The 11,323-nt window shown below is 39.1% G+C and overlaps 1 protein-coding gene across 1 annotated transcript; it reads right to left on the minus strand.

Annotated features, from left to right (window-relative positions):
- Positions 1-3,472: 3,472 nt before the first annotated feature.
- Positions 3,473-9,245, minus strand: slc22a6l (solute carrier family 22 member 6, like). The gene is made up of 10 exons (XM_056406649.1): positions 8,859-9,245; positions 8,667-8,770; positions 7,791-7,945; positions 7,479-7,647; positions 7,201-7,324; positions 7,001-7,116; positions 6,675-6,889; positions 6,485-6,593; positions 4,367-4,570; positions 3,473-3,734 (listed from the first exon to the last, which is right to left on the minus strand). The coding sequence occupies exons 1-10, from the start codon at positions 9,243-9,245 to the stop codon at positions 3,647-3,649; spliced, it is 1,671 nt and encodes a 556-aa protein (XP_056262624.1). The 3' UTR covers positions 3,473-3,646.
- Between the last annotated feature and the right edge of the window lie 2,078 nt (positions 9,246-11,323).

The following is an 11,323-nucleotide window of genomic DNA, read 5'->3' on the forward strand; positions in this document are numbered from 1 at the left end:
TGAGAGGAACAGCTTCATCGCTTCGATGTGGAATTATCAGATTTCTATTGGTTTCAAAATTCAACAACAACAACAACAAAATAGATGTGCAATTCTATTGTTATAGAAAGGTCTTCGGGTCACGCCTCACTTGCAGATATTTCCATGAGTTTCTCACCTCTTGGGGTCTAACTTTGTACGTCTGAAGAAAAACAAAGTCCTCTGCTCCCGTCACTTTTCCATTCCTCTCACCGAAAAATGAGATGCTAGCAGGTCTCTTTCTGTTTGATTTTAAGACCCCCCCCCCCCCTCCCTCGCTTGAAATGTTTGAACACCTCTCCTCTGCATGTCCTCGTGGTCACGGTGTGATGGGTGCATGGTATAAATACATTTTTTTTTTTAAAGCAGCAGCAGAGATTTCTTTTTCTTTTTCTCCAATCAGTGAAAGTTGTATTTTTATTTAACATTCAGCAATAAAAAAGACCCCCCCCCCCCGCCCACCCACATGTCATTCCTGAAATATGCTCGAGAAAAAAGAAATGAAAAAAAAAAATGTGAGATTGTCATAGATTGTAAAATAAAATGAAAAATGAATCCACCTGTTCATATGAGAAAATAAATCTTTATTCATATCATTTTTACGATGTAGTTATTTGTGTAGAAGGCTTTTTTATCTTTTGTGTTGACTTCTGGTGTCGTGCATTACAATGCACAGTGTGCGTCTCAGGAGGAGACACTCAGGATCATATTTTAACATTATAAGTTTCATGTTGTAGATTATATCAAAACTGTTTCACGTCGTAGTCGTGATCTCTGAAGTCAAAGTTCGTACACTCGTAAAAACACACGTGTGAAATAAGAATTGTGACATCATATAACTATTTTAAAGAAAAAAGTTAAAACTTCGAAGAAACACGTTGACTCACTATCAACGTTATTAATACATTATTTTCCTGATACATTTAAATTGTGATTATTTATACAGCATAAAATCACCTCCTGAGATTAATATAAATATTCAGGACAATCTTTAAAGAATTATTGTTCATTACAGTATGGAAGAATGCATATTTAAAATGATATCTTATATGATCGATTGACAATCGGCCAACAAATTGAGTAAGAAGTTCTAATATATACATCTTAATTATGTAAGAATTTCAGTTGCCGATTTCATGTCATATATTAGCATTTATATTTATTATATATCGAGATTCTTCATTCTTTCTGTAGAATATCAATTGTTTTTCTGCAGTAGCATATATTCACCACTAGATGGAGCCAGAACAACAATATTAATACATCACACACTTTATGACCTGCCAGGGGAGAGTTGTATTCTTTATTCTATCCAATCATATTTCCTCTTTTAATAGAAACCCACTTCATAGATCATATCTGTGGTGGTTTTGGGAATCATTTGGCAGAGCCGGCTGAACATAAATTTATCTTGTAAATGTTGGAGAGCCGATATACAACGCGCGTCCCTCCAAATCCTCCCAGTGTCACACGGTGTTGTGACTTAATGGCATCCTATAAAGACAAACTGTATGTTCACCATTAGATTTTAGTGTGTTTTATTGTTTCTTATTTTATTTAACGCCATTTAATCTTAATCTGACGACCAGGATCTTATCGACTGCTGTAAATTTCAAGCGTATAAAACTTAATTTTGCATTTCACAATCAAACAAATGAAATGTCTCTGCAGTAGAGAGGGTGGGGAGAAGCTCCAGACAAAGCTCTGCTAAATACAGAGTATAAAGTGACTTATTTTGTGGAATAGTTTTGCAAACTCTGATCTAATGTCATCTTTACTTATCAAAGGAATGACGATGTTCAAAACTAAAATATGTTGTCTTTCAGAAATGAAGTTAATTGTTCACCAACATGATTCAGAGATGATCTTTACTCTCAAAATATGACATATTTAAATTATTTAAAGAGTGGGGGATATTAGGTTGTCAAGAAGTTAAATAAAAAGTAAAATGAACACTGATAATACTTTATCTTCTACATGCTTTCTATAGAAAAACAATGATGTGACGTCAGTTTACTGATTGAAGGACAGAGGCAGCTGTTGTATTTATTTCTGCCATGCGGTGGCGCTGTTTTATTCTGTACGTGTGTACTTGTCCTGGTCATGCAGGTTCATCTTTGACGTGTGCCAGTATATATTTATCTGACTCAACAATTATAATAACAAATGAAGCTGAGTTCTTGAGTTCTCTGGACAAACATAAATACGTCAGTGTTGATTTTTAAAACCCTCTCAGCCACTTAGCTCATTATTTTTTAACAATTTTAATCCGCCGAGTCTAATTGGATAATAATGCATGTAGAGCTTCAGAAATATTTGTTTACATCTCTTCTCAGAACAAACTGGGCTGTTATAATATGTATGCAAGAGTGATGTCACTTTAAGGTCTAAATATAGTTAAATAACCACAAATGCAAAAGAAAAACTAGAATACAAAATATGTTTACTCTAATAGATATTTATTCAAATCAAAGGCAATAGTAAACAGAGTTTTGGCTCATGCTATTTGCTCTTCTAGGCCTCTGAACACATTTTAGAAACATTATATTGATTCAAAATGTGCTTTTTCTCTAAAAAAAGACAGCCGTGCTGTTCCTAAAAGCACTTCAGGTCTGGACTGGCAGTGAAGGCCACATCACAAACTGCTTTAACGACGCAGGTCCATACGAGACCAGAATTATTCATTCAGGGACCAACATTCATTTAGTTTGTTTCTATTTTTTTATTAGCACATTTTTTTGATTATATTTATATTACAATGTGTGATGTATATTTTCTTCCTTTATCTATTGAAATAATGGTATGACTAATTGTTTGTACATCTATATAACTAATTTGAATTACAAAATCAAAAAATAAATACAGATAATATGTTATTTTGAAACAAAAACAAACCTATATATCTATATCGATTTATATATATATATATAAATACATATACATATATATAAATATATATATAAATATATATAGATATATATGTATATGTATATATATATACATATATACCCAATGCATCATGGGATACATCTTGCGCTGGGTTGATTTGAGATAACAGCTAGAAGGACTTTAACAATTTTGTTCGCTTTGAACAGAAGACTTTTATTTTGTTAAATTTGTTAGTTCAATAAAGTCTGTAAAAAAAAATCCTGTAGTTCCGGGATGGATTACAAAGCTTCTGAAATGGTCTCCATGGCAACAGAGCCCGTGTACGAGGTCTTCCAGAGATATACAAATTAAAAAAATAAAAAAGTAACACAAATATTTAAATTTTTGCAGAGAACATAGTGGAACTCTCCGCGAACAAACATTTATGTTAACGGAACACGGGATAAACATACCAGTGGAAGCGCAACATGTATGACCTGAAGACGGCTTGTAAATAAACCCTCGGATATTAAAACCACACCGCTACCCTCACAAATAAACAAAGCTCTGTTTGTTTGCAGCCTTTTAATTCCACTGTATTGACTTGTCCACAAAAAAATAATAACATTGCAACTCCAATCGTCCAACACAAAAACCACACAATGAACCCATTATGCTCAGATGGGCAGATTAACGCGCCGGGCCCAACTCAGCGGTACCCATATACTCTGATTACACCATCAGGGGCCCTCAGTGGCCCTCAGGCGGCCGGCTTCAAGAGGTTCTCCTGGTTGTCCTGCAGGATTATTATTTCCTCTGGAGGCTTTTTGGAGATTTTCCCAGATCCTCTGTTAAAGAAAATATAGAGAATGCAAACAGTTACATCTTTTTCCCTGAGTTTCACTGTCGTAGTTGAAGTAACGTGGATTTTTAAATGAGTCTCAATCAGATTTCTGCTTTAGTGAAGTCAATCTAATTTCATGTTATATAAATGTTTTTAAATTTATATAGTGTATTTATTTTACATTTATATAAGAAAGTTTATAAGACATAATACATCAAAATAAATAAAATTGTAATGTGGTGAAAGGTATTTTATTTAGATTGAACAAACTCAAATGTCATACTACGGTTTCTAAAAAAATAGCTTTTCCAAAAACTATATAAAGGAGCAGTATTTTACTTTGGATCAAGGAAATAATTGAGTTGGAAAAACAGGAAACTTAAAGTTTAGTAGCCTTCATTTTAAATTGAAGTCATGCAAACCGTTAATTTGAAAAAAATATATAATGTCTACATACATCTGACTAAAAGTAATTGTTTTAATCTATCTTCTTTACTTAATTTGAGAACGCTTAATTAATGTGTGTGTTACCAACCGTTCTCTTTTAACAGTGTAAAGCCCTCGTGCGGACTGTTTGGCAAAGTTATTTTTCGATTTTAAGAAAATGAACGGATCCCGGCGTCTTCCCGGCGTCACCTGTTCTCGACGTCCTGTATCGTGTCGGGAAGTGGCGAGCCGAGTGTTTCCGGAAGAAAGATGGCGGCCACTCCGCTGAGAATCGGAGCTCCTCCGTAGATTAAACCCGGTAGCCAGGGTACGGCGTCGGCCGTGAGGAGCACCATGGGGGCCACCATGGCCCCCACGCGGGCCGTCATGGACACCCAGCCCATCCCGTTCTGACTGAGAGGGGGAAAGAACAGAAGAATACGGCACTGTCCCTTTAAATCGGTGCTGGTGATGAAGCAAAATAGTGCAGCTACACTTCAATATGAATTTTTTTTTTTAAGTTACTGTCTAACCAAACTGGTAAAGATTAGCACTCCTAATAATCCTCCTTAGCCCCACCCGATTGTTGAGGTTTCTGCTCGAAATGACATGCCCAAACTAATAAGAGTTTATAGCTCTGCAACCACAAAAGCTATTTGAATAATGTTGGTGTTATAATAAAGGCAACACATGTGAGCTTTTGTTCAGATGTGTAAATATTAGTATATATGTTACTGGTTAAGAGCAAATAAAGATGAAACTTCTTTGAAAATAGAAGTTTCAGGTTCGATTAGAAAAAAAAGCACTTTCAGGATGAATATCTCCTGGATGGATGCACAGCAAAGGCCTAAAATCACCCAGATAATAATACAACTTGTGGACAGACTCTCTGCCAAGTTTCACTCAGAAAACATAAAGCAGAACAATAGTTGGAGACTTTTTAGGAAAGAGAATTTAGGCGAGGTCTCTAAAATGTGCATTTGGCCACATTGGAGCACCATCTGTGCCATTTGACTTTTCTCATGTACCAAACCATTTTTTTTTTTTCACTTTTACTTTAGGTGTTTAATACATCCAAATACATCATTCTGTCGCTTTAAAACAGTAAACCAAAGATAAAAAAACGATGAAACAAAGTGGTGCTGTGCGCGTGTGTGCTGCGCGTAAAGCCGGTTTTTGGATCTGTCACAGAGCAGCTGTTGCGCGGCGCAGATATCTCTGCCGGGGAAGGGTGGATTTTAAAAAACAACACGTCATTGGAATCCTTAGAGCCAATAGAATCGATTGGAACCAAGAAAGACAAGATTGACAGCACTGTGAGCCAATAGGAGACAGAAAGCTGACTATGACACTTCCCCAATCGTCCGTCTGTTTTTTAAAGGGACATACACACACGGAAGCCATGCCAGCTGCAATTCATGGGGGGAAATCATTTTTTCTTCTTCTCAAGAACAAAAGTACGTTGAATTTGCTGAATGTAAAGCTATGAAGGGACTAATATTTCTGTGTTCTTTGGCTTATATCTCCGTGATACTTTGGTGCAGAAGGATTCTGTAAAGATATTTAGAATCTGTGTGAAGTCCTCTTGCTTTCTAATGTTTTTTTTTACGATAGCACAAAGCTACATGTCGCTAGTTCCGGAAACGTTTTGAGTGGGCCGACTACTGCCACAATTATGATTAAGATATTTGTACTTTTATTTCAGTTGGTGTTTGTGTTGTGTTGAAATGGCTCACTGATACTTTTAACCCAAGTTGTCTTCTTTAATGTGATGTACAACATCAATATATTTGCTCATGTTTATTATAATGGTATAGACAGTTTAAAACACAATATCAAAAATGCACCCAATTGGGTGCGTTGGGGCTTAAGAGGTTAACTGTTTGTTTCACATCATGTTTTTACCTTTGCATTCTGCGGAAGGTTATGTTTTGATTGCTGTGTATTCCTTTATTCATTTGTATGTGTGTGTGTGTGTTATTCGCATAACTCAAAAAGTATTAAACCGAATCGCATGACATTTGGTGGGATGATTGGTTATTATCCGGGGACCATTTGATTAGATTTTGGGATCGATCGGGTCAAAGGTCAAGGTCATGAAAAGGTACCAAAACAGTGGCTGTGGCGAAGGTATGCGCTCTACCGAGTGCCCGTTCTAGTTTATACATGTTGTTCTTTGTGTGGACCCCGCGAAGATTAGCGGAAAATACAATTAATACCCAAAAATAATACCCTTTGCAAGAAAATAATATAAATGCACATTTATTCCATTTTGATACTTAAAAATATGAACTGATTGACGCGTATCTTTTGCCAAATATGCCTTACCGCATGATGGTGGGGTAGAGTTCTCCAGAGTAAAGGTAGCAGCAGTTGAAGGAGGCGGCGAGACATCCTTTACCTAACACGGCCAGACAGGTGCGAGCCATCTGTTTATCTGGAGTGAAACACATCCATCACTCTCTGGGTCTCTGGAGAATATAATATTTAACTCCTGTGCACATACGTCCTCACATACCATTAGGCACCATAAGGTTGATCAGAATAGTGATTCCAGCAACGATGAGAGCGCCGCTTTGTGACGGTCGCCGTCCGATTAAACTCATACACACAGTGATGATGACTTTAGCGGGGATGTCCACGGCTCCGAAGATTACTTGGATTAAGTAGATGTCCACCCCAAACTTTTGCAGGTCCATAGAAAGACCGTAGTAAGCAAAGCTGGTTGATAACCTAGATTAGTCAAATAGGGCGGGGGAGGGGTGGGGGGGGAACCAGCATGCACAGTGTTATTACAATGTCATAGATGGTGCATAACAAGTTTTTTCTTTCTTCAACGCGTACCAGACGGCACTGAGGTAGATGGTCATTTTTCTCATCGTGGGGGTGCGGAACAGATCCAGAAAAGAGTAGGAGCCCTTCACACAGGAGATCTCTTTCTTCATGGACTCCTGCAGCATCTATATGCGTAAAGAGGAGAGTGTTTATTTTGTGTTTTTATACACAGTTATACACACAGACTGTGCACCACCGCGCTCTCTTACATCAACGTTGATTTTCTCAGCCTCTTCATGCCGTCCGTTAAATCTCGCAACGCTTTTCAGGTTCTTGATGGCTTGCTCTGGCTTATGGGTCAGAGCAAGCCATCTGGAAGATTCATGAAACCACCTGTTGGAGACATCCAATGAATGCAAACATAATTATATCTCCGATGGCCTACATCTTTGCAACTTTTTTTTTTTTTTTACGTTAATCAGTAATTCTCAGTTTGCAACCTTTGGTTTTATTTCGTCTACGTCAGGTCTACTGGGCGTCGTCTCACCATGCAATGAGGAAGAAGACGTAGAAGGGGCAAGACACCGCCAGGGTTAACCACCTCCAGTCGCGCACATAGTAGGCTATGAGTGCCAGGAGAAGCTGACCCAGCGTGTAACTGTAGCCCGTGATCGCCCCCACCACGGTGCGCAGGCGAGTCGGGATCCACTCCAGAACTTGAAATGAATGGAATGACAGAAGTAGAGATATTAAATAGAACGTTGTAGAAATAGCCTGGTATCATCGGTGTACGATCTGATCCTTTCTCCGCCCCCGATTGTGCTCTAAGCCAGCTAGCGAGCGCGTTCGGATATCTCACTGAGCGAGAAGGTGTTGAGGCCCAGGCCCGACAGAGCCATGCCGCAACCGAAGCGGAACAGGCAGAAGAGGGGGAAGGAGGTGGAGAAGGCAACACACGTTCCGGACACCGCCATCAGCAGGTTGGATATGAGCAGGAGGATGCGGCGGCCGTATCTGGAAACCACAGCAGACGGGCAAAGAGTCAGATCATGTTTGTATCACATCGTATGGCTTGAAAAACTAAAATAACACGAGAAAGTCCTCCTCAACATGGAGAAGATAACGGCGTCTGTTAACTGCAAGCTGGAACAGTTTTTGGCTGGTTGGAAAACATGTGTTACATAAGTAACACCTCATAGAGCTCATCTTATTTCCATAACTCAATGAATGTACATTAGAGAATAGATCACTCCCTAGTTATACATTGTTTTCTTTTAGCTTTTTTTCCCATTACGTCTCTTTTTGGTCGTTTATACAATGTTTTACATGTCTTGCTCTAAATATAGAACTAAAACCAGCGCCATCGAAAAATCTGCACATGCAATGTCACATGTCGTCATTTTTAAATGTTATTTATTTTATTTATTTTATTTATTTTATTTATTTATTTTATTTATTTTATTTATTTTATTTATTTTATTTATTTTATTTATTTTATTTATTTTATTTATTTTATTTATTTTATTCATTTTATTTATTTTATTTATTTTATTTATTTCAGTGAAAGACTTCTGTAAATGTCTAATTGATGCCTACTTTACATTTTTAAGAACATTTAAAATATTGAGTACAAAAATATAAATGTCGAGCAATACTGGACGATAAAGAAATTAGTTGTTTAGTTGATTAATTTATTTTTAAACTGTACATGGAGTATTGACACGATTAGAGTTACCTGTCTGACAGACCTCCGAAGACGAGAGCTCCAACCAGCACCCCCCCCATGTAGACCGTTTGTCCCATTTGCTTCAAAGAGCGCTGATCACACACCAAATCCCACTGGAAAAAAACATTTAACACAATTTTAACACCAGCATGACAGAACAAACATATACACGTGTTGGAAAAAGAATAAATATGTTCCTACCTCAGATATGATGGTGGAGCTCATGTCCGTCATGTTGTAGGACCATCCGTCTGCGCATCCCTGCAGGTCGACGTCCAAAGTATCCTCGGTGACGGGGGTCCCGTTCGTAGTCAGGAGGTCCCACTGCGGAGCCGCGTAACGCCGGCACCTCTCGGGCTTCCCCTTCGGGTCCAGCGGCACCGACACCAGCAGCGTTTCCTCGGCGCTCAGATGGGGCCGAGAGGAGTTAGCGTGCGCGCTGCAGTAGTGGTGAGGCACGGCCGCCACGAAGTTCTGCAGCAGGTTGTGACTCGCCAGCATCACGACCGGGATGCAGAGGAGGGTCACGTGCAGGACCTGGAAGCGTCCGTTGCCCCCCACCTGCTCCAGGAGGTCACCAAAGGCCATCGTGTCGTGCCTCCACAAGGTGACGCGATGCGAACGGCACGAGATCCTTTTGTTTGATCTCTTTCTCGTGAGAATTAGAAATAATAAAAAAACATGAAGTTGTTGAAGCACATTTGCAAATTATTGAAGAAAACATCAGTTTCCAGAACTATTCAGTGTTTGTCTGGAGCATTTCCTGGTGTTACATTAATAATACCAAATGTTATTAATACTATATATTTTGTACTTGTCTGTTTTCTTTATTTGTATTTTAAAAAATGTCATTATTCTTTTCTATTTATTTAAGTTTTTCTTTTTGTCATTTTTTTCAATGTTTGTCACCTTCTTTTTTGTTTTGTGAAATTGAAAAAATTTATATATAATAAAAGTAAAAAAATAAATAATATTATTATATTAATAATAATATTACCAAATGTTATTAATACTGTTGGAGCTATTTGGAGTACACAATTGCATCTGCCTATATGGAAAAAAAATCTCAACTGGACATCTGTTAAAAGTGAAGATCTCAAAGCATTAAAATCATTCTCTCTCTTTCTTCGAGGATGCTCAAATCTAACAGAGCAAATGATGCATATGAAGGAACCGGACTTAGCATCCATTATGAGGAGCATCATCTTGAAACTCCCTTACAAATTAAGGGAAAGGTGGAGACATGTTGCTTGTGATCTGCAGGACCGAAGTGGCCGGAGAGATCATTAGATTGACCATGAGATTGAAATGTCCAGAGAAGAAATCAAGTTCATGAACGTAATGAACACCACAACAGTATTGACTGGAGAGCATTACTGTATTGACTTTCCTTTCAGACAGAACGGTTCTGTCTTGCCTAACAATCGCTGTGTTGCAGAACAGCGCCTACGAAGCCTGAAAAGAAAAATGGATAAGAATGGCCCATTTAAGGACGAATACACCACATTTCTAAACAACATGATGACTCAAGGATATGCTGAGATGGTACCTGCTGATCAACTAAAGCAGACGGCAATTCCTCGACTGGAACGCCCATCCGCAGTTGTTGCTGTGAGAGTTGATAACATCCTTCAGAAGGAGTTGCAATTCCACACATTTGTGGCAAACAGGACCGCTTTCATCAGAGAAGCAGTAGATGTGAATCAGTGGAGATACGTGGGTTCTAAAGAGAATCCGGCCGATGAAGCATCAAGAGGATTACGAGCTGAGGATTTCCTCAAAAGCAGGAGATGGATAAAAGGACCGGAGTTTCTGTGCCAGTCAAAGGAGGTGTGGCCTAAACTGGAGGTGGATGTTGCAGTGATTTCAGCAGATGACCCAGAGGTCAAAAGGGACCTAATGGTGAATGCTATCAGCAAGGATTTGGAAAATGCCACCAACCACCTGATCTCGTACTTTTCATCTTGGATGAGCCTAAAAAGACCGGTGGCTTGGTTTCTGAAGATCAAGGAAACTCTCTTGTTATTGGGACAGAAGAGAAAGGAGTTTAGTGCTTCTGCGGGCCCCAAAAAGGACCATGTGAAGATTGAAGAACATGAAGTGGAAAGAAGAGTGAAGAGCTTTAAAGTCACACTCAAAGGACAAAGCCTAACTCCTGAAGATCTCGCAAACTCTGCTGCCAGGAAAGTCATATCTGACTTGTTTGCAGACGCAACAGAGGAAAGCTTGGTGAGCAGGAGATGGCCGACTTGCCTGAGGAGGGAGTGTTGCGTGACAAAGCTTCTTTTACAAATGTTGGAGGTGACTATTTCGGGCCCATCAATGTTAAGAGAGGAAGAAGTCTTCTTAAGAGATACGGAGTGCTTACCAGTCGTGCTGTCCACTTGGAAGTGGCTTATTCACTGGGTACAGACTCCTGTTTGATTGCAATACGGAGATTCATCTGCAGACGAGGTCCAGACGCCAGCATCAGGACTGATAACGGCACAAACTTTGTTGGAGCCAACCGAGAGCTGAAGGAAAGTCTGGCTGCTGTGAATCATGGCAACATTCAGAGGTCTTAGGCCCAGGAGGGCATCAAATGGAACTTTAACACTCCAGCAGCTTCCCATCACGGCGGGATCTGGGAGCACCTGATTCGTTCAGGGAAAAGTGTCCTCACCTCA

Source organism: Pseudoliparis swirei, chromosome 3 (assembly GCF_029220125.1).
Source record: "Pseudoliparis swirei isolate HS2019 ecotype Mariana Trench chromosome 3, NWPU_hadal_v1, whole genome shotgun sequence".
Taxonomy (NCBI): domain Eukaryota; kingdom Metazoa; phylum Chordata; class Actinopteri; order Perciformes; family Liparidae; genus Pseudoliparis; species Pseudoliparis swirei.

Coding starts and splice junctions, on each gene's coding strand:
- slc22a6l (XM_056406649.1), bottom strand. CDS start 9,245: ATGGCCTTTGGTGACCTCCTGGAGCAGGTGGGGGGCAACGGACGCTTC. Junction 7,325..7,478: donor GTCTTCTTCCTCATTGCATG/GTGAGACGACGC, acceptor TGTCTCCAACAG/GTGGTTTCATGAATCTTCCA. Junction 7,117..7,200: donor CTGAGAAAATCAACGTTGAT/GTAAGAGAGCGC, acceptor TTACGCATATAG/ATGCTGCAGGAGTCCATGAA.